This window comes from Apiospora phragmitis, assembly GCF_038363925.1.
Source record: "Apiospora phragmitis strain CBS 135458 chromosome Unknown utg000010l:1.0-9815664.0:1.0-9183399.0, whole genome shotgun sequence".
In the NCBI taxonomy this organism is placed as follows: Eukaryota; Fungi; Ascomycota; class Sordariomycetes; order Amphisphaeriales; family Apiosporaceae; genus Apiospora; species Apiospora phragmitis.
The window spans coordinates 3,929,627-3,952,617 of record NW_027117409.1 but is presented as its reverse complement, the minus strand read 5'-3'; the positions used below and the strand labels follow the sequence as shown (position 1 = coordinate 3,952,617).

Genomic DNA, 22,991 nt, shown 5'->3' with positions numbered 1-22,991 from the left:
TAAAAAACGTACGATAAGGTATTATTTAATTAATAGACGCCGCGTTTTATTACCGGCTTATTAATAAAGATATTTATTGTTTAGTATTATTGTATAAGCCGACTAATTTAACCTTAATAACTCGTATAGCTAAATTTATTAAAAAGAGCTTTAAAATATTAGCGCCGCCTTGTTTTTAATAATTAAAAAGCTTTAAATAAAGGCTTATATATAAGAAAACCTAGATATACGAATTAATTAAACCTCGGAGAGCGCTGAAATTAAGTTCGGTAATTTGAAGCTTATTTCTTTAATTAAAATAATTAATATACGGAACCGATTAAAAGTAACTAGGTATTATATCTTAAATATTATAACCTTTTTTTATTCTCGTTATATAACGCCGATTAGTTTAAAACGTATTATAATAATATTTTTAATTTTATTATATAGAAAGACGGTAAAATATTATTTATAATTAAGAAATAAAGACACTTATTTTTTAATACCGGCCGTATAAAAATAACGTTATATTTTATTTAAAAATAGCTTCGATACTTTTATCGATAATTTAAACACTCTTATATAAAAAAGCTCTATACACTTTTAAAGAACGCCGGCTATAACGATATTAATTTTATTATTCTCGACGAAATTTAAAAATTCTGCTCTTAATATTAATTATACGATCCGGCGTTATAAAAATTTAAATTCTCGTTATAAAACGAATATAACTTTAATTATAAAATTATTATAAACGTTATTTATATTAATAAATAAAACATATTTTATATAATTAATTCGAATATAGTTTTTAACGATTATATTTTTATATTTATTTAACGTATAAAGTATTTAAAATACTTTTTATAAATATTAAATATACGTATATTAAAAACCTTTTAATTATATTTTATATAATTCGGGTATATATTTTTAAAAAAAAAATTTAAAATTATATATAAATAATAAAAATTACTTATAAATAAGTATTTATTAAAACTTATTAAATAATAAATAAAATTAAACGAATATATATTTTATTATATAAAACTTTTAAAATTTTATAAAAAGATTTCGATTATTAAGTAAATATTAAATAATGCTTTAAATAATTATTAAAACTTTAAATAATACGGTTAGCCTCGACGGCTTAATATTTATTTTATTTATATTTAAAATATACCTTCGTATTAATAAAAACTTATTACCGTTATTAAAAATTTAAATACAAAGAGAAGCCGTATAGAAAATAATAAAGATAATCCGGAAAATATGTACGAATATTAATATTTACCGAGCTCTAAATACTTAAAACGGACCGGCTATTTATAATATTTTAATACTCCTATTTCGAAGTAAAGTTTTAATTTAACGAAAAAAGAAAAATAGACTAAACTATATAAAATAGTAATTATTAAAAACCGTACGATCCGGGTAGATACTTTAAACGGCCCGAAAGCTTTTCGAATAACCTAAATTAAGCCGTATTACCGGAAAGAGGCCGGAGAACCGTATAACGAGCCGGATATATAATTAAATCCGGAATAGCCGGTAAATACCTTAAATATTAAACTAATAACCGAGGAAATTACTATAGCTCTTATATAACGTAGCCGAGAACGATTTATAAAATATTTACTTCGGAACGCATTAACCGCCGTATTTCTTATTTAAAATAAATAAATAAATTACGATTTAATAATTAAATTTTAATAAAATGGCGTTATTATTTCGTTTAAATATTTATATTAAGAGTTTAACGCGGAAAAGATTAATAATTTCGCCGTATAAAAAGTTTTTAAACTTATTTAATTCGATCCGGGTAAATATATTAGCCGGAGAATTATTAAAACACGACTTATATAAAAGATTAAAAGTAAAACTATAAAGTTATACGAGAGATTTAAGCTTATAATATAGGGCTATAGAGATATAAAAAAAGAGGCTATTTTAACTTAGTTGTTAATAATTTAAAAGATGAGCTAAAAACTCCTACTAACTTTCGAACTGACTTTAATTTAAAATTTTAATATATAAAGCGAGCTACGCGATATTATATAAGCGTATACTTAGTTATATAATAAACTAAACCGATTAATTTATATATATTTATTAATAAAGTTAAAACCTTAGTATTTTAAAAGAATGTTATTTTAAATTATATTACTTTTATATAAATTAATAAAGTTAAGATTTTATTAGTTTAAAACGTATTATAATTACTATATATAAAATTTAAAAATAATAATTTTAATATATAACGCTTATTTATTATTTATTATAAAAAGACCGGACACTTTCGATATTATAATAATATAGACCGACGATACGTTTAGTTTTGCTATAGCCCCTTTTTTTTTAAAAAGAAAGAAAAGCTAGTAAAAAAATAATTCCGTATAAAGTTAAAAAGTATCTTAACCGAAAATATATTAATTAAGTTTAACGGAGGCAAGATTTAATTAAAATCGTACGATATTTTTTTCGAATAAAAGGGATAAGTTAATTAATTAAAACTTATCGACTCGAAAATAGTTAATAAAAACTAGTAATATATCTCTTAACGTATAAAAAGAGTATATTTAGCTTTTATTTATTAATTAAACATAGCGTACAACTTATTTATTACCGTTTAAATACGAACTTTAAAAGATAAGAATATTAAGAGCTTAAATATACGGATTAATTAGTAGATCTAAAATTCGATACGCGGCTTAAAATATATCCTACTAGATCTTTACTATACGAAGATATATATTTTTACTAACGATTCCTTCGCGAATAATAAAAACTTAACTTCTTAGCTCGAATATTTAATTATATTAAGCTAAGAGCTTAGCTATACGAGGGACTAGTTCGAGATTTAAAGTAATATTATTTATTAAAGCTCGACGAAATATAAGAGAATTATTCGAAGCGTATTAATTAACGAACTATACTATTACGACCTGACCTAATCATGCGGCCAAGACTCATAAATCACCGGGCCGGATTTACGATACCCCGCCCAGGCTATAATGTCACGGCCACCGACCGCGCTACTAGCTATACTAATATGAACGCGCTTATACTATAAAAGCGCACGGCGACCACGACGACGGTATCCTGAACAACAGCCGGCTAGACACGACCCCAAAGAGCAGCAAGGATAACGTCACGTGAGGGATCACGGGGATCACCAAAAACGACGAAGTGAGCTAGTGATCTAACTAACGAGGGGATCACCCGAATCACTAGAATATAAAGGTAAGCTAAGTGATCTAACGAATTAATAAGGGAAGAAATTAAATATATAACGACGGATATTCCCTATATATTTTATATAAATACTCTTTACTTTAATAATTAATTTAAATATTAATCTTAACTTATTAATAAAGTAAACAGCCTTAACGAAACTATTATAAATACCTTTAAACGTCTACGCACCTTAGTTATTTTCGTTCTTACGAGCTATTACCTATTATATCGATAGAAGCGACTTTTATCGCACGTCTAGATACTCCCTCGTATTGCTAGCATAAACCCCAGTATGTCTTACTAGGTTTCTTTTAAAACCCGGATAGCGTTCGTTACATATACGGCATGATCTCCAGTATTAATAGCGGTATCGCACTTAATATTACGCTTAAAAGAACCGTACGAAGCTTCGGATTTTAAGAGGTATTAATAATCTTTTATATAAACTCGAGATCACTTTATAAATACTTAATTAAACTAAGAATAACGAACGAGAAAAGACTAATAATTAATATTATATTATTTTAAGAATCGTATAAAAAAAGGGAGATCTCGGAAATCTATTAAATCAATAGCCGAAATAACCCTATAAACGCCTTTATTAAAAAATCTTTAAATAAAGCCCTCGAACAGTTAATATTAATTAATAAGTTAACCGTACACGTAGAAGCGTACGTCGAGAGACTAGACTCGCACGACGAGTAAGAAAAGGGGAAAAGAAATAAAAGAGAGGAAAGAGAGATATCTTTTTCCTTAACGAGGTATAACGTATCTCGATATACGACGGCGTACTTATTACTATTATTATTTTTAAACGATTAAAATAATTAATTAAAAAAACCTGCTACTTAATAAAATTAATATTAAAAAGGTATAGTATCACTTATACGGCTTAAGTAAGCGCCGAATACCGGATTAGCGTAAACTATTTATACGAGACCTTTATAAAGGGAAGACTCGTCTTAAAAAGAGGAGCTGGTTAAATTTATCGTTAAAATAAAAACTGTTAATATTAGAACAGCAGGAATTAAGGTTTTCTATACTACTTTAAAAGGGGTACTACGTACCTACGCGTACGAACCCCTTTTTTATTTTATAAAGAAGGGTATATAATACCCCTCGTAACTCGTATAAAAAATAGATATAAATAATAAAATATAATAATATAACGATTAAATTTAAAACTAGTACGTACGTACGAAAGCTTATTTAATATATAACTTATTAATAATAGTAAACTTATTTATTAAAAAAAGATATAAAACCGAATAATAATGATAATATTAATTAATTAATATTAATTAAATAACTAAGTTTAAATAATTAAAATAGTACGGTTAAAAATAAATAATTAACTTAACTTATTAATAAAATATATAACCTTAATAATTTTATTATATAAGTACTTTTATTCGATTACTTTTATTATTACTTATTATATTAATAAAGCGTTTCTTTTATTATACGTTTAAATACTTTTTTATATTATTAATATAAACTTAAGTACGTTTTATTAAGTTTTTTTTAAACTTAAATAACGTTTATTATAATAAATTTTAAAAAAAATCTATAGACGTAATAATTTTTTAACGAGATAAAATAAACTATACTTAATTTAAATTTTATTAACGTAGTTTATAAGCGAAATAACTATATAAGTGAATTAATTACTTTCGTTAAATTTCGTACGAATAACTTTTATAACTTAATTCTTTTATTACTTATTATAGTTAATACTTAAAAAAGGGTAAATAATTTTAGCGCTTTAAGCGTTTAAAAATAATTTAAAATTAAGTCTTTAACGCATAGCTTAAATGTACGAAGTCTTTTATACGACCCTTTATAACTAATAGCTCGATATTTTTATAAAACGCGAAATATCCGCTAATTCTTAAAAGTTAACGGATTTCGAAAAAGATGTAATCGTATAATATATAATCGAACTAAATTCGCGATCGTTTCCTCCCCGGATAAGTAGCGTTAAAAATATAGCGAATCGATTATTTCGTTAACGCGACGCGGGACGCGTCGGCGTTAATTAGGCCTTTAATTTCGTACGACGGTAATTAAACCTCCGAACGCGTTTTAATTAAAAAATTAATTATTAAAAAATCCTTTATAAAGATCTCGACGCGTATTACGCGTAGTTTACCCTTATACGAAATATAATTTATAAGTATAAGATTTAAAAAGAGGATATTTATAATTTCGACGAGACTAGCTTTTTTATAGGTTAAATCTCGTTCGAAATAATTATTACTACCTCTAATCGACGCGGAAAGCTTAAGGTAATATAATAAAGGAATCGAGAATAAGTTATAGTTATTTAAGGCGTTAGATTATCCGGTTAAGTTATCCCTCCGTATATTATATTTATCGAAAAAACGTACCTCTTTTCTTAGTACGAAAATAGCTTATTATCGAAGGACTAAGTAATCTTAATTATTAAAAACGGCTAAACTACGAACGAAAAAAGCGAGTATTAAATTCGATACTTTAAGAAGTATACGAAGTCTTATACGAAAAGTATTTATTATTTATTACTTTTTAATAATTATAAGAGTTATTATTTAATAACTTTCGAGCTTTATTATAAAGAGAATTCGATTATTATATTTTATATACTTTTTTATTTATTATATAAGTTTTAACCTTTTAATATCGGCTATTTTCGTATATTAAAAAAGTTATATAAAAAAGAAATTAAGGGTTTTATACGAGCGTATATTATTTATATTTTAAAGGAAGACTTTTTACTAGCGTTTTTAGAAGCGTTCTAAGCGATTTTTATTATTTTAAATATTTAAGGAGGTTTTCGAGAGGCAGGACTTATATCGTATAATTTAAAATCTATTATTTTATAATTAAATATAAAGCTATATACGCCGACGCTTCCGGCGACCTCTTTCGGCCTACTTATACCTTAAGAATTAAAAACTTTAGATAATTTAATTAAAACTTAATCTTAAACCGAGTACGCTAAGAATCGAATCGCGCGATATTAAAATAGCTTTCCGATATTAGTTTTTATTAGACTTAATTAAATCGCGAAAGGTATAACGTAAGTAATATACCGGCTCGTTTTATTAAAAGGTGAGGTAACCGTACTACGAGAGATAAAAAAAATGCTTAGCCGGCGCCGCCGTGCGAAAAAGAAACGGCTATAAGATAGAGGATTACTTTATATATAAGCTAAAAAATACTTATAGTTTTAAAAGGATATTAATAAATAGTTATAAGATAAATCGCGCCGGAGTAGTGGTTATACGAAAAGGCTTAAGACGCGCCCGCGGTGCTATAGAATTTATAAGGAGCCCGGGTATAATACGCGTACTTATTAAAACGATATAAATATATTTAATAATAAAGATTTCGATTAATTTTAATATATTAAATACGTTATAGCGGAATTAATTTATACTTTATTATACGAAGTTTAAAAAAGTAGTTAATTCGTTTATATAGTTATTTCGCTTATAGACTACATTATATTAAATAATAATTACTAAATATATATAAGTTTTAAATTAAAGTGAAGAACTTTTTTTTAAAACACGCTTAATTATTATAAACGATTATAAAAATTATATTATTTTTTAACTTTAGAATTATATATTAATTTTTTTAATATATATTAATTATAAGCTTTAATTTTTTAATAATAAAGTTATTAAAGCTTAACTTTTTAATTAATTTTACCTTAATTAAATACTATATAATTATATAATAAAAGGTTATAATTAAATAAGTTATTAAGTTAAAGTAATAATTAGTTAATAACTAGTTTATTAATAAAATAAAAGTATTAATATATTTAAAGATTTAAAATATTACTATTTTTAAAGCCTTTAAAGTAGCTTTAAAATTAGTTAATAATAACGTATTAAAATTTAGCCGAGAGATTAAAAACTTAGCTTATAATACACTCTTTTAATTATAAAAGATTATAAGTAATATAGTTAAAATATTTAAAAATAAATAAAGGTTACTATTAAAAACATCGAGATATTATCGCTAAAGGCTTAATTAAAGCGTAAAAAGGCCGTATTAAAAACACTAGTAAGCGGCGATTTTATAGTATTAATTATAAAAGAAGTAGCTAGTTTAATAAAAAAAGAGGCTAAAGTTAAAAAAGTAGTAAAAGTAGTTATAAAGTTAAATTTAAAGCTAAGTGAACTTAATAAGGCGCTTATAATACGTACTCGCAGTGACCGCTAAGTTTAAAAACCGCGTAGAGATTAAATAACTTAAAAAGTTAATTAAAATAATATAAAAAGCGATACGATTACTTAATTTCTTTATTTATTCTACTTATATAAAAGTTATTAACTAGTACTTAATTTATATTATTAAATTAATAAAGTCTTATAATATAAATAAATAACGAGGCTATAACGGCTAGAAGTACGAGAAGCTCGTACTTCTAATCTAATAAATCAATAACATGACGACCTCGTATTTTTCCCATCGAAATGGGGATAAGCGAAAGATCAATACTATGCATTGGCTGTACCTCAACATGCATGTGCCTCACACTTTCGGTTAGAGCCGGATCGCTTCCGAGGAAAGTCATGGCTCGAACAAGGCGCTAATGTGGCGGACTATAGACACCCCCCGGTTCAACACAACGTCGGGTGGTCTTTGATCTGGTGCATGTGTGATCATCTGCCCACCCCGGCTTTTACATGTCAAGCCATGTACTACCACACAGGGGGTTTCCCTAAGGTAAGAGAACAGGTAATAAGAGTCAAGGATTCCATTCTGCTTCGATGAACCACAGCTGGCTTTTGCTAGGCTTCCAGGCTCTAAGAAATTTGTATCTCGGGTCTGCATCTCGGAACAACTTCCTCCAGTCGTTGAGCTCTCGTTCCCTGGAATTCGTTACAGTAAGCATAACAACATCCAGTGTTCGAATACTCCTCTCGTCCACGTAGGACAGTGTTCCCGGTTCCGGGAGCATTCCATTGTTGATGATAATCCTGGCCCCTTTTCTCAAGGCAGGCACAAGCGATTGGAGTATCTTGATTGAATACTTGTCGGGGAAACCTATACAAGTCAAATTAGGAACTGTTCCGCAGCAGTGGCTACCTGTTTGGTGGTGTACCTACTATGGAACACGTGGCGAAAGAGGTATGCTTTTGCTACTATGGGCTGCACGTCAAAGAAGTCGTGGATGGTGAGCTCTACCCGGTCCCGCAGGCTCTGGGGCACTCTAGCCAGAGGCTCGGCGCTCCTCATGCCCTTTGTGTCTTGGACTACGAACTTGAGCTTGGGGAAAACCTCGGCGATGGCGACAGAGACATAGCCCATGTTCCCTCCCATCTGGTATGGGCATTGTGTTATTCAGCAACTAAACAATGGAAATTGCGTTACGCTGCTGGGATAAGAAGAAGGCTTGTCAGCAGGTACTCACATCAACTACAGTAGCATCGCCCAGGTTGGCCCACGGATAGCCATCTACAACACCATGCAAGATGTCCGTCCCTTCGCTCGATCCGTGAGATTCGATGGCGCGGCTGTATCGCATGGCGCACCCCTTGTCGAGCTGTACGAAGTCGTAGAATGGTAGGTCTTGACTGTAGGCTACATTGACACCTGTCTCGTTAGGCTCTTGGCTCCCTGGCGACTTCTTCATGGCATTCACGACGTTGGCAAACGCAGGAAAGAGGTCGCCAGTCATGAAGCCGACCCAGGCATTGGACTTGGGGTTGGTGGCGAGCAGGCGCGACATCTGCGTGTGAGCTACCCAGCCTTTCTGGGGCTCGTAAAATATCTGATTGGTCATGGCATGGCGAAGCAGAATCTGGAACTGGAATGGTAGGATGGTTTTCCCTGTGCATTCTTCGATTTTGACTGACAGCTCCTCAAACCTGATGTAGCCATTCGTGGGGACAGCTTCGGCGATCTTGAATTCCCAGATGGCCTGCAGACTTAGCTGGTCGGTAGACTACAGTGAGTGCTATGATCAACTTTGGTTGGTTCCTTTGCGCCAGAGGAGCAAAGCATGGACTTACCCCCAGGCCAGCGCCATCAAGGTCTCTCGTGGACCCAGGAATATGTCATGCAGCTCTCGCGTAGCTTTGATGAGCTCCGTACGAGCCTTAAAAGACTTGTTATCATCCGGAGAGACCTCCAATTTGGCAAGCTCGTCAACACTGAGCGACGGAGCTTCCAGCTCTTTCGACGCCAGAAAGTCGGTGAGGAGCTTCTCCTTCTCCGAAATCAGAGCGGACAACTGTTCCATCCGCACAATGGAGGAGAGAGAAGACATGGCGAAGCGAGATAGGTGAGATGGTCCCTGAAAAGCAAGTCCAATATGCAGTAGCAGAAGCCACCCAGGCAGCACTTATACTCGTCTCATCACACCGCACGCCCTGTCGATCATAGAGCTTGCTCCCTTAGCCAAACATCCCCTGGGTCGCGGCAGTGGCAAGGGTTTGCCACGAAGCTATCATGAAAATAGGGCAACAACATGACAGATCTCAACGCAAGGCGCAAGGCTTGAATCACACCAACGCGATAGATAGGAATCGCTCGTCCAATGAGTAGCACGGCTTGAATGTAAGGCGTCGCGATGTCTATTTCAGCTGATCAAAAGTAAACATCCGGTAGAGAGGGAGGGAAACTCCTGATACTCAAGGGATGGATAGGTACCTATGTATGTTGTGTAACTACGAACGAATTTCAGCTCCTTATCCTACTTTAGCCAATCTATACCAGCCCTGCCGGTCGGTGTAGCCATGGTCACAATGGACACCACCCAAGGGGGCCTTGCAGTGATTGCGGTGTTCAGTAATCAACGACAGGGAGGTTGGCGATCAACATTGGTGCTTCATACCCCAAATCAAGATGGATTGTGTATATTGACGTTGGTCGTTGTTTGTCATTCGCCAGCCTCACAACATGGAGTGGGGGGCTGGGGACGTTAGTTAAGAAGTAGGCATTCAAACAGTGTAGAACAATATATATATATATATTATACAGAATATAAACATATTGATACCTCCATGTGTGCGAGATAGATCTGGTGCTCGTGGGAGCGACGGTACTACCCATGATATGTAGCACTTGAGTAGTAAATCTCCAGTACTCTGTATTCGAGGTGCACAAAGGGAAGCACCAGGCAGATAGGCGATTAGATAAGAAGTGAGCTAATGAATACTGGGGAGGTGGCCCCACTCGCTACCCACTCCCCTATCAGCCTTGCCTCTGACCTTCCCTGAATTCCTGGGGAAGGCAACAAGCTCCTTCAGCCTCGCAATCTCTCTCTCTAGTCTACGACAACTTGGGTTCCCTCGTACAATCGGTCAATAATCTTCAATTCCATTGACATGCGGCTCTCATAATGACCAATGTGCTTCCGAAAACTCCCGTAATCTGAGTCCAATTCGCCGCCCACAACGCCGACTGCGCACGCTCTTGCCTGCCCCCAAGAGCTAGCTTCTGTCGCCTCATCCTTGACATGCAAACGGGCGAGAGGCACCACCACTACCACCACACGGGCTTCTTCCATTCCTTCTGACGACAAGGAACCCCTATTGGCACGGACTCTTGCAGCGAAAGACAGGTTGGACTTAGAGACGCCCTTCTTGTCGTTTCATCGAATAAATCATGTCGCCCCCACCATCGACCCCCGTCAAGGTGCCAGCATCGGCAGCCACTTACACACCGGCCACACTAGACCCGGACCTGCGATCCCAGATCAACACACTGTTGCTTAGAGAGGGACACGTCGAGAAGTAAGCCGCCTTTTCTACTCCTCCCCCGTTGCAGTCTCTGCATACGCGACGCAACGAACAATGGGAAGAAGACGAATGTATGACACAATACTGACTGTCTACCCTGCTACCAGGATCCAGGAGGAGCTCCTCCACAGCCTGCACGCCCACCCCTCCAATTGGCCTTCGGCGATACAGGCCCACGCCATATCGCTGCTGCGCTCGGGCGAGGCGACTACGTTCCCGGCGCTGATCCGGCGCGTCATCGACGACGTACGGCACGACACGCAGGCCAAGGCGGCCGCTGTCGAGGATAGCAAGATCGGGGAAGCTAACGGCACCGCGACGAACGGTAACAACAAGAAGGCCGTCAACGGCGCGGCGGGCGACGCCAACAACCTGGCGATACCCGCCACCGTTGTGGACGACGTCCTCCGGGTCGCGCGGGAGCGGCTAGAGGCCGTATGCGAGATCGACGAGGGGTCTACTTAGGAAGAAGAACCCTCAGACAAGGGAAGACCTTCAGAAGAGGAAGGACCCCTTCCCCCCAAAAGAACCAAAGAGAAGAGAACTTTTGAAGAAAAAGCAGGGAGGAGGAGGGTAAATCCAAGCGTGTTCCCACGAACAAGGGGGCTTTTTGAGTTGAATTGAAGGAGGGAAGAGGAAGGAAGGGAGCCTTCCTACACCCTCCGCTGGCACCTTACATATCTACCAGCTTGTGGGGTACGGGGGTTTTGTTCAAAGCATGGATTGGAGTTGAGGCGTAGTCATTTTTATCCGCGGTCTTATTGCTGCAGCAGCACGCAAACCGTTTGATGATACCGCGTGCCGGGGTCGGCCGGAGTCCTTTAGGGAGGCAAAGCGAAATAACATCACCTTCGAGATATGTTTTGGGCGTGCGTGACCTGGCATCTTGTTTCGGTGTGTGATATAACGAAGTTATCCAGGACAGCTACCAGCACTCTGCTGGCGCCACATATGACCCGTCGACCAATATACACTCTATTGGCACCTGCTGTGAAAACCATTGAGCGCCCGGATTCCGAAGAGTAATTCTTGCACCATCCTTGATCACACAGTCTATGAGTTTGTTGCCTGCCGACAGAGCATTGTCCTGCCATTGTTCTTAATGCGACCAACCTCACCAGTGCCGTGCCCATCGGTATCTCTAATATGTATCATCAATACAGCGAATGAATGTAACTCAACAACTAGATTGGATCATGGGTTGGACCCGTCGCCGTATTATCTCTGGAACGTATCCTAAGCCCGTTACGCAAGATAGGCCACATCCTATACCTTACGGCCACGGGTGTATGTCGACACCAATAAAGCGAAGTAGACAGACATCCATAACACATGTAGCATGAAATTTAGGCAAGGCAATCAGTTATATGAAATCTATCGTAAAAGTCTTCGTCATTTGCGACATGCTGCTGGACGCATGGTCAGACGTCCCAGGCTAAACCATTGGCATCTACCTGTCCTACTGGCCAGCCTGTTCGTCTGCATGTCGCTTTATTGCCCTGGATCTGGCAAAATCTACCGGGATATGGCCCCCATGACCTCCTAAGTGAACCACCGTGAAAAACCAGCTATGGGTTACACGTTTCTGTCCTGTGGATAGAAGGCACCCGGAGGGAACTAAAATACAGTTGACCAGATGTGGTCGTGAGTGGAGACTAGATTTAGTCGTACAGACCATCGTCATCGCCACCAGTGCCGAAATCATTGTTGCCAGCAGCCGGCGCGCCATCAGCGCCACCAGTTGGGAACTTGAAGATGCACCGGGGCCAGCGTTCTTCATTTGCTGAGCAAAGGCCTCGTACCGACGAATCTCAACGTCACCTACGGACCGACGAGCCATTTGCATAGCCTCCTCAAAATGGCGCTTGGTGAGTTCGGGCACGGGATCCTCGCCCTCCTCATCAACATCCATATCGTCACCAGCTGCCTCCCGCTCCTTGGTGCGGGTGATATCAGCCGTGATAGCCTCCTTGATAGCAATCTTGACGGCACGCTGAGTGATGAAACCGAGATCGGCACCAGAGAATCCATGTGTCTTCGAGGCAATGAACTTGAGGTCTACATCACCAGCAACAGGTGTCTTGCGGAGCTGAGCGGAGAGGATGCTGAGACGGCCCTCCTCATCAGGAAGAGGCACGTATACCAGGGTATCGAGACGACCAGGTCGGCAAAGAGCGGGGTCCAACTGCTCAGGTCTGTTGGTTGCCGCAATAACGAAGACATTCTTCTTCGAGGTCATACCATCCATTTCTGCAATACGGTCAGTTCTGATGTTCTGGAATGCAAGTACGAAGAACATGAAGACTTACCAGTCAAGAGCTGGTTGACAACACGGTCAAGAAGCGCCGCCGGCATCGCCAACGGATCCACCACGGGCCTTGGCGATGGAATCCAATTCATCGAGGAAGACAACGCAAGGGGCAGCTGCGCGAGCCTTGTCAAAGATGTCACGAATGTTGCTTTCAGACTCTCCGAACCACATGCTGAGCAACTCCGGACCCTTGATAGAGATGAAGTTTGCAGCACATTCATTGGCAACAGCCTTGGCCAACATGGTCTTGCCCGTACCGGGAGGACCATAGAACAAGACACCTCGAGAAGGAGAAAGACCGAACTTGAGGAACTTTTCGGGATGATCGACGGGGTACATGACGGACTCCCGAAGCTCCTGCTTGACGGTCTCCAGGCCACCAATATCCTCCCAGCGAACGTTGGGGACCTCTACAACAGCAACCTCGCGAAGTGCCGAGGGGTTGGAGACTCCGAGAGCAAAGCGGAAGTTCTCCATAGTGACACCAAGCGAGTCGAGTACCTCGGCGTCAATAGTGTCCTCATCGAGGTCAATGAGATCCATCTTCTCACGAATTTGTTGCATAGCAGCCTCAGAGCAGAGGGCTGCCATATCAGCGCCGACATAACCATGGGTCTCGGCGGCAATCTGCTCCAGATCGACGTCATCACCAAGCTTCATGTTCTTGGTGTGGATTTGAAGGATCTCCAAGCGGCCAGTAGGGTCGGGGATACCGATATCGACTTCACGGTCGAATCGACCAAATCGTCGGAGAGCGGGGTCGATTGAATTGGGTCGGTTGGTTGCAGCCATGACAACCACGTTGGATCGAGACTTCATGCCGTCCATGAGGGTGAGTAGTTGAGAGACGACTCGTCGCTCAACCTCACCGTTCGTCTTCTCACGCTTCGGGGCGATAGAGTCGATTTCGTCGATAAAGATAATGGCGGGAGAGTTCTTCTCGGCCTCTTCGAAAGCCTTGCGCAGGTTCGATTCCGACTCACCAGCCATCTTCGACATGATCTCAGGACCGTTGATGAGGAAGAAGAAAGCACCGGTCTCGTTAGCGACGGCACGAGCCATCAGCGTCTTACCAGTACCAGGAGGTCCATAAAGAAGGACACCACGAGGAGGCTTGATACCGATAGACTTGAAGAGCTGGGGATGGCGCAGCGGCAGCTCAACCATCTCACGAATCTGCGCCATCTGCTTGCGGCAACCACCAATATCATCGTAACCAACCTCGTTGAGGTTGTTCTCCTCTTCTTCACGTTGAATGGGCTCTCCCTCGCAGTGAATAACGGTATCCTGGGCGACAATGCCATACTCCGGAGGGTCGACCTCTACCACCTTGAACTCCACTTGCCGCATACCACCGCGTACGATGAATAGATCGCCCTGTCGGACGGGTCTGTAGGCTTCACGGAAGTAAGGTGCAAGGAAAACGTCGAAGAGCGAGCCTGTCAGTCCCTCGACGGTATCGGCAATGGGCAGGACGGCAATGCGCTTAGCCTAAATTTGGTGATTAACAAACAATCTGCAAGTGAGGAAGGTCTTGCACAAGTGCTTACATATTTGATATCGGGGCAGGGATGGATTGTGACGATGTCACCGTGCTTCACACGCAGGTTGTGTCGGACGACTCGGTTGATACGAACACTTCCATCATCAAGATCGTCATCGGCCAAAACGATAAGAACAGTGTCCTTTCTCTTCTTTCCGCGGACGAGGACTGTGTCACCACGGAACAGTTGAAGCTGCTCCATGGTGTTATTGGAGAGAGCGATGATCGAGTTGTCATCGTTCGTGGCATCGGTGACCCTAGATAAAGCAAGCGAACATGTCAGCTGAGCCTGAAGATGTGTGACCACAAATAGCAGATGCGACGTACACTAGCTGGTTAGGCTTCTTCTTCTTCTTGAGGATAGCCGTGGAGACATCGTTCTCCTGCAAAATCAAGTCAGTGGAATGCCCCAGGTTCACATCGAGATACTCTGATCCGGCAATTATCAGCATACCTTTTTGATCTCAGCACCAGAGGGGTCACTGCAAATGGGTTAGCGAATGATTCCTCGAATCCTCATTGTTCTTGGTCTACTTACACCAGGTTGACCTTGTGCTTGTGCTCTGTGTGCTCCGGCTCAGACGCCATGATGTCTGTTTGGTCGAAGGAAAGGTGTGGTTGATTAGGTGCGGACGGAGAAGGACTGGCCTCGGAAGTCGTGGGGGGGAAATGGACGGATGATGTAGTGTGTTGGCGCAGTCGAGCGAGCCACACACAAAAAGGATGGAGGAGATGGGATGGGTGGGTTGAATCTGATCCTCTGGACAGATGGGGGAAAAGGTGAAAATTGGTGGTTGAGGATGACGGAATGGCAAGTCAAAGTTTTTGGATACAATCACCTCGAGTTGAAGTGAAGTGAAGTATGTATGTACCGCTCGGCGTTTGGAAGCTCAGGTGTGCTCCAGGTACCCAGTCGGTGACGATTGCGAATGAAGCTTGGACCTTGCCTTGCCTTCTGCTGGTCTGCCTGGAGAAAGAGAGGTGGTTAGGTAATGCTCTCTCTCTTGCACTGGTGCTCCAGCCGGATCTATGGGTTTCTCCGCCACCTCTGTTTAGGTACCTTCCTGAACAATTAGGTAGCCGCACCACTGAGGCCACGGTCTTCACAACGCTTCCAACGCTTAAGCTGTGAGGTGTGTTAGCGAATGTTCTTTTGCCTTCTATGGTCCATAGGCCTGATCTGCTGGCGAAACCACCTATGATTGGCAATGCATGCATGCCTACCTTTTGGTCTTTGCTGACTGAATAACAACTGCGTGAACTGCTGTAGTTGTGATCAGAAACGAGAAGGATTCGTTTGTCCTGATCTACTTCGAGGCGTCTTAAAGCTTTGAGTCAACCTTAGCATGTCGTACGGATTAGGCTTGTATTCACCGCGAAGCTTTCTCTGATTCGCTCTCCGCCATTGGATTCAATGCAACCAATACACACTTGCCAACTTCACCTATGATTTACTGGCAACCTTCACTTATAAGTGACTGGTAGTACAGCTCTAGGCTCTCTTCTTTGAGGATAATGGCTCTTTACCCATTCTCCCCGATGAACACATTATTGACCGATGTTTTATAAATCTTAACAACTCCGCAAAAGACCTACCAACAGCTCCGTTTTCATACCAGCTCCTATCCCTATCTGCTTTGATCCAGTCGCGTCGGGCCTGGCAACAAATATTGAATGATATAAAGCGCTCTTTATCTGCCATGGTGATGGTTTTAAAAACACTGCTGTAAGACGTTGATTACTGTACATGGTCGAGCCCCATATTACAGTAACACCCTTATCAGAAGAACGATTCTCGCCAGCATCATCTCCGCATTTGCCGTCAAGTTGCTACTGGCTCAGCAGGTCCGGATTTAGTATGCCCAAGAGACTCCTCACCGTCCTCATTGGCGGGGTGGAGGACGGATAGCATGCGTGACCATTTTATGCAGCCGCCCTGCAAAAGAATCTTTGAAGTGAATCCATAATCGAAATGACATCAGAGGGGTCATCCCGCATCGACCTGAACGGGCTTTACTTTTTTACCTTCAAGACTAGGTGCAACTCCGGCTTCATCTTGATGGAAAGATTAACAAACAAATGCGATTAGTGATAAAGCTCCGAGGCATCTGACAGCGCCTCTCGTTCCCAAGGAGAGGAATCTACGATTGTTGAAATGTCGTAGCTTTGGAGCTTTCTGCTCACAGACCTGCAGGCTGCTGGATCAATGAAGACCCCGCCAGCCCGCAAAGGAGTCCCATTGCAACAAATATCCACAAACGGTGGGGTTGGTGATAAGCAACCTGCTAGGGGGGGTCATGAGCGGATGGGCAGAGTGGCATGGGCTACTTGCGAAGAGGTGAAAAGTTACTTGACTCAATTGCTTGGGATCAAGCCGTTTTTGCATTGGGAGATCGTCCTCCTCCAGGTCACTCCCTAACAAATGCAATGCCCTGCTTCGAGATCTCGTTCTTCTCCAGGGTCTCCACGCAATATCGCGGACCTGGATCCGGCTTTCCATAGCCTCTGTCCACCCTACGAGCTAACACAGTGGTGATCCTAATGCGCATACAATCAGAGTAGCTGTGTTGATTTTTCGTATTATTTGTTGCCATTACTAAAGTAGGCGCATTCTCTGCTCGCGTGCGTAGCGCAAGCTTGTCAAGCCGATATATATTTCCCGCTGTTCTGGGTCGCATCACCATGCCGGTTGGATCTTCTCAATCCCTGGAACATATGGTGTGACCTTGGAAAATTCTACATCTTCATGCATTGTTGCAACTGACTCAATCTTTATAAACCTTCTCGGCTTGCCCGCCCGCGCTATCTTGAACACAGCAGTCGATTTTTGGAACTTGGGTCCTGTCAGTCGAAGAGGTGCTGCTACTGTGTCGCAAGATAACTGGTGTAATGGCTTCAAGACAGCCTTCCAACTGGGATGACTATGATCGCGGAGCGTCACCAGGCAGATCTGGTAGCACTTCATCCCTCGGGCAGAGCAGCAGCGTTCAGTTTGAGGAACAGAGCCTTCTTCATGGCGAAAATCGCGCCCAAGGGGAGGATTGGCCGAACCGTGTTCGTCGACGGTATGCTATGGCGCGATGGGCTGTATTTATTCTGTGGCTAACCCTTTTGCTAGATCTTCTGTCACCAACAGGTTAGCTGCGATCACCGAAATTGGCGGAGTCAACAGTTTGAGATCTTTCACCCGAAGCTGGCAGCGTGCGGCTGTTTTCCCGGAAGTCATCCCACAGCGACCCGCGTTCGTGTTCGCCCCCGACCAAGAGCCCGTCCAAACAGACCCTATTACATACGGTAGAGGCGATGTTGAGAACGTCGCCCCTCAGACGTCCCTTGCTTAGACAACACCTCGAGACCACGGGCTCTGAGAATGCCGTCGAAGACGAAGAGACGGGGCCTTCAGCCACTACCCCTCCTCTACTCCCGCATCGTCGGAGCAGCGAACGAAAAGGGTTTGGGAACGAACTGTCCCGTGTTATTTCGCCTGCAACTTCTGTGCGAAGTCGCGGTTCGCTATTTGAGATTCAACCTCACCTAGCAACACCCCCTATTGTGGGAAGCTTTTCCTCCTACAGGTCGTATGGTACCGTCGACTCCAATGTCACTCGTCAGTCCATGGCCCATGCTGGCGAGCTTTGGCGACAACAACAAGAAGCTGGTGCTGATGTCCCCGAGGGGGGTCGCCCTGCGATCCTAGTAAAGGAGGTAGAACAGGAAGATGGCAAAATTGTGTTGGCCGTATCTGGACAGTCTACATTGCCTCAGACTGTTGTCAATTCCACAAAGTACGTCCTCGCTGTTCCAATTACCTATCTATCTATACTCGACTGACATTCCTTGGCAGTGTCCTTATCGGAGTAGGCCTGCTCAGCTTACCCATCGGCCTCAAATATGCAGGATGGCTATGCGGCATGATCGCCCTAGCTCTCTGTGCTGCTGTCACGAGCTGGACGGCGAGAATCCTCTCGCGATGCATGGATCTGGATCCCACCGTCATCACGTTTTCCGACATCGCCTACATATCCTTTGGCAGGAAGGCTCGCATCATAACCAGTGTGCTGTTCACGCTTGAACTTCTTGCCGCGTGTGTTGCACTGATAGTTTTATTCGCTGATTCCTTGGACCTTCTGTTACCTGATACCCTCACCGTTACCCAGTGGAAAATCGTCTGTACGATCATTCTGATACCCTTGCAATTCGCGCCCCTACGTGTTCTCAGTTTTACGAGTTTCGTCGGAATTGTCTGTGTCTTTAGCAGTGGGTTATCCGTGGCGTTACTCGTGGATGCTTTCACTAACTTATATCAGTTGCCATTATCGTGATTGTGGATGGACTATTGAAGCCAATCACTCCTGGTTCTCTCATCCAGCCTGCGATTACTTACATATTCCCAGAGGATTGGTTGACCTTGCCACTATCCTTTGGCCTGCTCATGTCGCCTTGGGGCGGCCACAGTGTCTTCCCAAATGTAGGCCTACATTTTCCCAGTTGCAACCGGTCGTGAGACTAACATTCTCCAGATCTACCGTGATATGCGCCACCCGTATCGTTATAAGGAGGCTGTGACCATCACTTTCACCTTCACCTACCTCATTGATGCCGCTGTTGCAGTCGTTGGGTACATCATGTTCGGGGGCGGCGCGCGATGCAATCACATCGGATCCTACTTAGGACCACCGGCTACCCCCAGGCGCTCAACGTGTTGTTGGTCATATTCATCTCGATCATTCCATTGACCAAAATTCCACTCAATGCGCAACCTATCGTTACTACCTTGGAATTGTTGGCCGGCCTGCGGACACAAGTAGTGGCCGATGACTCTATTCTTGTTGGGAGGTCCAGCGTGTTCAGGGGGGTTATGAAGATTTCCCTTCGCACATTCACTTTGATCTTCTTCCTGGTCATTGCGATCGCCTTCCCCACGTTCGATACAATTATGGCATTTATGGGTAGTGCACTATGTTACACTATCTGCGTTACGTAAGTTGCCCCCGACATTCATTCCCCCAGAGAAAGGAGGTAGCTGTTGGCTGACGAATTCATCTAGCTTGCCACTAGCCTTTTACCTCAAACTGTTTGGCCACGAGTTGAGTAACAAGGAGCGCGCCCTGACATGGACTACCATGATCATCTCGTTCGTGCTTTCGATCGTCGGCACCGTCTGGGCATTCTTGCCTAAGCATTTGATCGGCGCAGATGCTAGTGCCGAGTCTTTTCACTGAGTTGTTTCGTTGTTCCGTTGGCTTTGGATTATGTGATCATGACAGAATATGATGATGTGTTTCCATACCGTTTAAGCATCTGAGTTAGTCGAGCTAGACATTTGAGGCATACATCTCTGTTTTCAACATAGCGGGCATGGTAGTCGAAGGATGCATGTTTAGGGTAACGTTTCGAGATTCAAATATATTGACTTGTCCGACTTCAGGTGTACGATCTGTAATATGAACCTTATACGAATGGCTTCGTTATTAACTTCTACAGTTGGTTTGCCAGGCTTCACTCTGCAATATGTACGTTACACATGGACTGTTCTACGCAGCAGGGGCAGGAACTAAAGTAGCAGAAGAAATGCACAAATGCTTACTTGAACTGAAAAGAAAACAGGAGTCGATGACTATCTGATTCCCCGAGTGATGACTTAAATATTCACTGAACACAAGATCTATAAGTATCTAGTAATGGTATAGACCTTGGGTTCATGCCTGGGGCTCCAGACAGTTGAGATAGAGGTCCGCAAGAGAGGAACGAGTGGGCAGTGTGGAGTTATGAGTTACTGTGGCTACCTATGTTTCTCGGGCTATGTACATCATTTAAGCCCGTGCATGAAAAAAGTACCCGACCTCACAGGCTACATGTACTTCTCTTCTCAGTCAACCGCGTCTCGCTAGTCGGCGCGAAACTCTTTAAAAAGTGGCGTATGCATTTTAGAGATACCAATCGTCGCTTGCTGACAGCGTACATACGGCCAGCTTTCTTCTCCCCCTCGTATTGTACATCGGCCTGGTGTACATTGGACATCTGTCTCCAATCCAGCATGTTATGAAGCACCACCTAGCGAAACTACCCGCTCAACCTCATGGCGACCGAAGAAGAGGACCAGCGCATGTCGCTGGATCAGAACGAAGATGCAGACAGCTTGGACTCGAGTAGCGAAGATGGAGATCCTCGCGAACCAACCGAGACCGAGCAACAGCCGGTGGAGTGGCTAGCCACCAGTCGAGCAAAGCGATCAACTGCCGGAAACCGCATGAAATCCATGTTGGCTGTCGAAGAACCCGATGACGAACTCGAACTCCTGTTTGCCGAAGATGGCGAGGACGACGGCTTTACAGACGTCGATGAGGATGCATCGGACGTGCAAATGGACTCATCATCCGACGACGACGATGCTCACGAGAACGGCGATGAGGACGAAGGAGAGAAGGAGCTGGCACGACAAGCCCGGGAGAGCAAGCAGGCGGCGCGGAAGCGCAAGGCGCAGGAGGCAATACCGTTGAAATTTCGCAAGAAAGTGAAGATCAATACAGACACGACGAGCTCGGTGACCGCCACGCCCGCACCGCGGCCGAAGAGAAAATCGGAGCGTGCAAGTTGGCTGCCATCTACTGCAGACATGCCGACCCGAGCGTCCAAGCGTGAAACCACCATGCTCAGCAAGGAGCAGCTGCACCAGCAGATGTTGGAGCGAGAGGCGAAACGGCTCAAGCAGGTGGACGCAATGGAGCGCAAGGCCAAAAGAATGGAAGCCCTCAAAAAGCCACCCATGACCCAGGCTGAGCGTCTCGCAGAGGCTGCCCTCGTTGAGAAGAGGAATGCCAAGAGCCTGAATAGGTGGGAAGAAGCTGAAAAGCAGAGGGAGGCCGAGCGGCGAGCAAAGCTTGCCGCCCTGAACAATCGACAGCTAAGTGGGCCAGTAGTCACATTCTGGAGTGGTGTTGGGGAATGGATAGACGGCAAACTAAAACACGTCGGCAAGATTGTCACGATCGAGGAGAAGCCAGTCAAGAAGAAACGTACATCTACAGTAGGCGTGGACCTCCCAGCAGAACCACCCAGCAAGGATGAGGACGGCAAAGAGTCGGGCCAGAAACCTGAACCAGAAGTGCCTGTACAGAAGGTTGAGACCGCCCAAGTAACAGTCGCGGAAACTAGCTCGGAAACTGCCCCGAAAACTGCTCCGGAAACTGCTCCGGAAACAGCAGAGCTCACAGAGAAACCGGTGCCAGCTGAGAAAGCAACAGCCAATCTTTCCGTTGCGCCTCCGCCCTCTCAGCCAAAAGATCTTTCACAGCATCCACAAGCACCACAGCCGCAACAAAGCCTGGACTCTGCTGGCTCTAAAGTCATAGCTCGTGAGACTGAACATCAAGATCAGCCGCGGCCGTCCCCAGACAAATTGATGCAGCCCAAACCTGCAGAGCTAAAGGCCCCTGATAATAAACCCCCAAACATGAAACCCCCGGAATCGGGTCTATACACCACCAGCATCTTTGCACCGCCTTCGCAGTTGCCAGTCATGAAGCCACCTGAGATGAAGCCGCCGACGAATAGTTTCTTGGCGCCGCCCCCAGGGGCCACACAGAGTGGGCTATCTATGCCAGTGCTGGGCTATTCGTCACCCTCTCCCATGGGTTCCAATTCTTCAAATGTACTGGCACCGCCAATGTCGGCACCAAGACAATCACCTTTGGCAGCTCCTAAGCCTGATACACGCCCTGCCCCAGCACCCCCGGCAGCCCCGGCGCCGACACCGCCTCAGCCCCAAGCAGCTCAGACGCCATCTGCCCCCAAACCTCCGACTCCACATCCACCACCAGCCACGAAAACCCCAAGCAGCTCTAAGCCTGTGCAACCGCATGCCGGCAGGTCAAAGGGGTATGCGCAAAAGGAAAGGGCGTCACCACCACCCCAGCCCCCCACGCCCCTCCCAACGGCAAAGCCACCAGAAGCTGCATCCTCCTTCAGAACTTTAACGAAAATGCCATCAGCCAAAAGTCTGTGCAGACACGTATCTTGTTCGGGAAGGAGATGCAAAAACTAGCTAGTAAGTTACCCCAGTAGGGCATGCGGAGAATAAGTTGACACCTAACACAATCCAGAGCCTGGACCTGCACCTCGCTGCGTTATTACGAACCATCTGGCTCGTTATAGGGATCCTGAGACAGGACTG

General features: G+C 42.8%; 6 protein-coding genes across 6 annotated transcripts; 3 read left to right on the top strand and 3 right to left on the bottom strand.

Moving 5' to 3' along the window:
* Nucleotides 1-7,966: 7,966 nt before the first annotated feature.
* On the bottom strand, nt 7,967-9,490 carry PG994_010993 (O-methyltransferase-like protein; the record flags this gene model as incomplete). The annotated part of the gene is made up of 4 exons (XM_066862402.1): nt 7,967-8,265; nt 8,328-8,541; nt 8,633-9,149; nt 9,234-9,490. The coding sequence occupies 4 exons, from the start codon at nt 9,488-9,490 to the stop codon at nt 7,967-7,969; spliced, it is 1,287 nt and encodes a 428-aa protein (XP_066711512.1).
* A 1,340-nt stretch (nt 9,491-10,830) lies between these two features.
* PG994_010992 (uncharacterized protein) lies at nt 10,831-11,429 on the top strand (the record flags this gene model as incomplete). Its single annotated transcript, XM_066862401.1, has 2 exons — nt 10,831-10,958; nt 11,072-11,429. 2 exons carry the CDS (start codon nt 10,831-10,833, stop codon nt 11,427-11,429), a joined length of 486 nt encoding a protein of 161 aa, XP_066711511.1.
* A 1,110-nt stretch (nt 11,430-12,539) lies between these two features.
* Nucleotides 12,540-13,263, bottom strand: PG994_010991 (P-loop containing nucleoside triphosphate hydrolase protein; the record flags this gene model as incomplete). The annotated part of the gene is made up of 2 exons (XM_066862400.1): nt 12,540-12,554; nt 12,640-13,263. The coding sequence occupies 2 exons, from the start codon at nt 13,261-13,263 to the stop codon at nt 12,540-12,542; spliced, it is 639 nt and encodes a 212-aa protein (XP_066711510.1).
* A 36-nt stretch (nt 13,264-13,299) lies between these two features.
* On the bottom strand, nt 13,300-15,406 carry PG994_010990 (Cell division control protein 48; the record flags this gene model as incomplete). The annotated part of the gene is made up of 5 exons (XM_066862399.1): nt 13,300-14,766; nt 14,826-15,075; nt 15,146-15,201; nt 15,273-15,300; nt 15,357-15,406. 5 exons carry the CDS (start codon nt 15,404-15,406, stop codon nt 13,300-13,302), a joined length of 1,851 nt encoding a protein of 616 aa, XP_066711509.1.
* A 2,301-nt stretch (nt 15,407-17,707) lies between these two features.
* Nucleotides 17,708-20,040, top strand: PG994_010989 (Vacuolar amino acid transporter 1; the record flags this gene model as incomplete). Its single annotated transcript, XM_066862398.1, is given in 8 exon segments — nt 17,708-17,883; nt 17,937-18,146; nt 18,160-18,603; nt 18,663-19,075; nt 19,126-19,286; nt 19,339-19,436; nt 19,490-19,798; nt 19,866-20,040. The coding sequence occupies 8 exon segments, from the start codon at nt 17,708-17,710 to the stop codon at nt 20,038-20,040; spliced, it is 1,986 nt and encodes a 661-aa protein (XP_066711508.1).
* An 857-nt stretch (nt 20,041-20,897) lies between these two features.
* PG994_010988 (uncharacterized protein) lies at nt 20,898-22,862 on the top strand (the record flags this gene model as incomplete). The annotated part of the gene is made up of 1 exon (XM_066862397.1): nt 20,898-22,862. The coding sequence occupies one exon, from the start codon at nt 20,898-20,900 to the stop codon at nt 22,860-22,862; it is 1,965 nt and encodes a 654-aa protein (XP_066711507.1).
* Nucleotides 22,863-22,991: the final 129 nt, after the last annotated feature.